Here is a 2,590-nt window from a genome sequence, read left to right on the forward strand (position 1 = left end):
TGTGTGTGTGTTCTATCTCTCTATCTCACTTGTCTATCTTTCTGTCTGAGTGTCTCGAAAGAAATGAACACACTACATGGGTATATATACCCAACACAGGTTGTATGGTCGAAGGATCAAACTGACTGATCGATAGATCATCTGTCGATCACAAAGCCATCGAAGGATCCACATATACTTCGAAGGATCCTTCGAAGTCCATCTGTATCCATCGAATGATATCTTTCGAGCTCATCGAAGGATATACACAATCCTTCGATGCCTTATCCTTCGACACAAAACATTATACAAGGACATCGTTTTACATCATGACCGAATACAGACAAAGTACAGACACAAGTGCACCAACAATCTCTGAAGCTCAGTGTTTATGCTGACCTCAAATTCTGGACTGCCACCATTACATCTATCTTGCCTTTTTGTTCGAGTCAGGTGTTTGTGTGAACTTCAAACACTAGCTAGCTCATTTAAGAACACTTAAGACTCTATAGTGGGAATTCTTTCCTTGACCATGGTAATTATATTAATAGAAATTTCAAACAGGAGAACCATTTATACTGAGTCTGTATTGTTAACAAGTTCGGGACTCGTACACGTGTAACCTTGCCTTTATTTCAATGCTTTTTACAAGGCAGGATCTGGATTAGGTATAAACATCTTCTTATTGTCAGGCTTTATCTAAATGTGAGAGCACGTAATTCTCAGTGTAGCTATCCAGTTAAACCTTTTTAACTAGCTACTAACTCGCTTCTTATTCAAATAAAACCATGTTATAAAAATATAGAATACCATGAACTCAAAAGAATATCCAAACTAAATTTCATTCATCTGGATCAATGATCTAAATTTACAACTATAAATGGTTCCTACTGGTTAGATGTTTACAAAACTGTTGTAGATATAGACAGATGTATACAAGTCAAAATGCTCCCAAACGAGAAGCCAGATCTGTGAATACATCTTCACTACAGGGAATCGTGAGCCCGCCCATTGGATGGTTGTAGCCAAACTCTTCTTCTGCCTGATGCAGTAGCTCCTGAAACGTAGGTTCGCTTAGTAGTGATACAGACACCACAAACCGCTTCTTCTCTTGTTCTCCAACATAAATGGCAAAATAGCCTTTGGGGATGTCCATAGATGCAGGAGTGGTGCTACCATTAGAGAGGGACCGTTTGAGAATTTTTCTTGCTTGAATGATGCGTGGCATACGTATGGCCATGTTTTCAAGGAAGCGAGAGGCTGCTCACTTACAAAAGTTGTTGAAGGAAGATAAGAATCGAAGTAGCGCTTCTTGGTGAAAGATATGATGTTGTAGATGAGTTTTGATGTGGTTGTATTGGGAATGCTGAACGCTTTATATAAGAACAGGATATAATGATCATTTCACAATAGATGGTGACATATGGAGGATAGAGCAGACGCACATGGTTTTGGGTCCCTACAATAAAATTATGGATGCTTTTGTGGACACCAATCTCCACTGGCAAGCAAAGGACTATACCAGGAAATATATATGGTCAGAGTTCTTATCACATTTACTAGTGAATAAGAGGACCAATATCACATGCATGTGTCTTGGCATTTCAACCAAAAATTCCATATTGGGTCATTGTGTCTTACCAGCTAAGGACCGATGGTTCAGCTGGTTATCCAAATTAGTGGTTTGAAAATCGTCCCTGGCCCGTAGGATATTCATTAACCTATTAATTCTCAACAAAATATACAAAATATAAATCTATGTAAAGTTTACCCATTGAATATGTCAAAAATAAATTAATCATCTCTTGATTTGTAGGGTTTTTGTAGGTCCCGAATCTGAGAGGATCGAATACGAAACCGAATCCTTGTTTATAACAAACACGGTCACGGGTGCGGAATCCCCGTAACGATGCCAAACCAAGCACAGATAATGATGACGAACACAAAGTAACCAATGAATCACACTTAATTGATTAGATGAGAACAAAGGTTCAAACCGATACACACAGTTTGAAGTAAACTCTTACAGTGGGTTATGCTCTCATAGTTTCAAAGTAAAACCATGTGTGTTTATATAGGCAGCTGGACACAACAGTGACGAAACATGGGGGCTTATGGCGAAACTACACAAGGTTTGATGAAACTCCATGATTTTTGTCCTGTAGTATGGTGAAACTCCTAGGAGTTTCATCACAACACAAGTTTCGTCATGGATAAACATGAAGTTTCACCATGGTTTTGTCCTTTAGCATGATGAAACTTAGAGTTTCATGATGGTTTTGTCCTTTAGCTTGGTGAAACTCTAGGAGTTTCATCATGGAGTTTCCCCATGCACTAGATGACGAAACTTGGAGGTTCATCACAAAGGGAGTTTCCCCATATGAGTGCTCGACGAAACTTGGGAGTTTCGTCGAGGGCTGCCAAACATGGATATGATGCAAACTGTTAACAGTTTGCTGCAGACCGTTATAAACACACAAACAGACATAAACCAAGTATGCAACATGCATTGTTCATTTATACGTTACAAAACAAATGAGACAAACTTGTCGGACCCAAGTAGGATAGGAGGATATCCGACTTGGTCTTCATTCCGTTAAAGTGTCGAACC

The 2,590-nt window shown here is 39.1% G+C and overlaps 1 protein-coding gene across 1 annotated transcript; it reads right to left on the bottom strand.

The window, feature by feature from the left end:
• Positions 1-805: 805 nt before the first annotated feature.
• On the bottom strand, positions 806-1,308 carry LOC110905942 (auxin-responsive protein SAUR21). The gene has a single exon (XM_022151343.2). It carries the CDS (start codon positions 1,217-1,219, stop codon positions 920-922), a length of 300 nt encoding a protein of 99 aa, XP_022007035.1. The 5' UTR covers positions 1,220-1,308; the 3' UTR covers positions 806-919.
• Between the last annotated feature and the right edge of the window lie 1,282 nt (positions 1,309-2,590).

This window comes from Helianthus annuus, chromosome 6 (assembly GCF_002127325.2).
Source record: "Helianthus annuus cultivar XRQ/B chromosome 6, HanXRQr2.0-SUNRISE, whole genome shotgun sequence".
Lineage (NCBI taxonomy): Eukaryota > Viridiplantae > Streptophyta > Magnoliopsida > Asterales > Asteraceae > Helianthus > Helianthus annuus.

What these genes read in the sequence shown, in the direction of transcription:
- LOC110905942 (XM_022151343.2), bottom strand. Translation starts at nt 1,219, where the DNA reads ATGGCCATACGTATGCCACGCATCATTCAAGCAAGAAAAATTCTCAAA.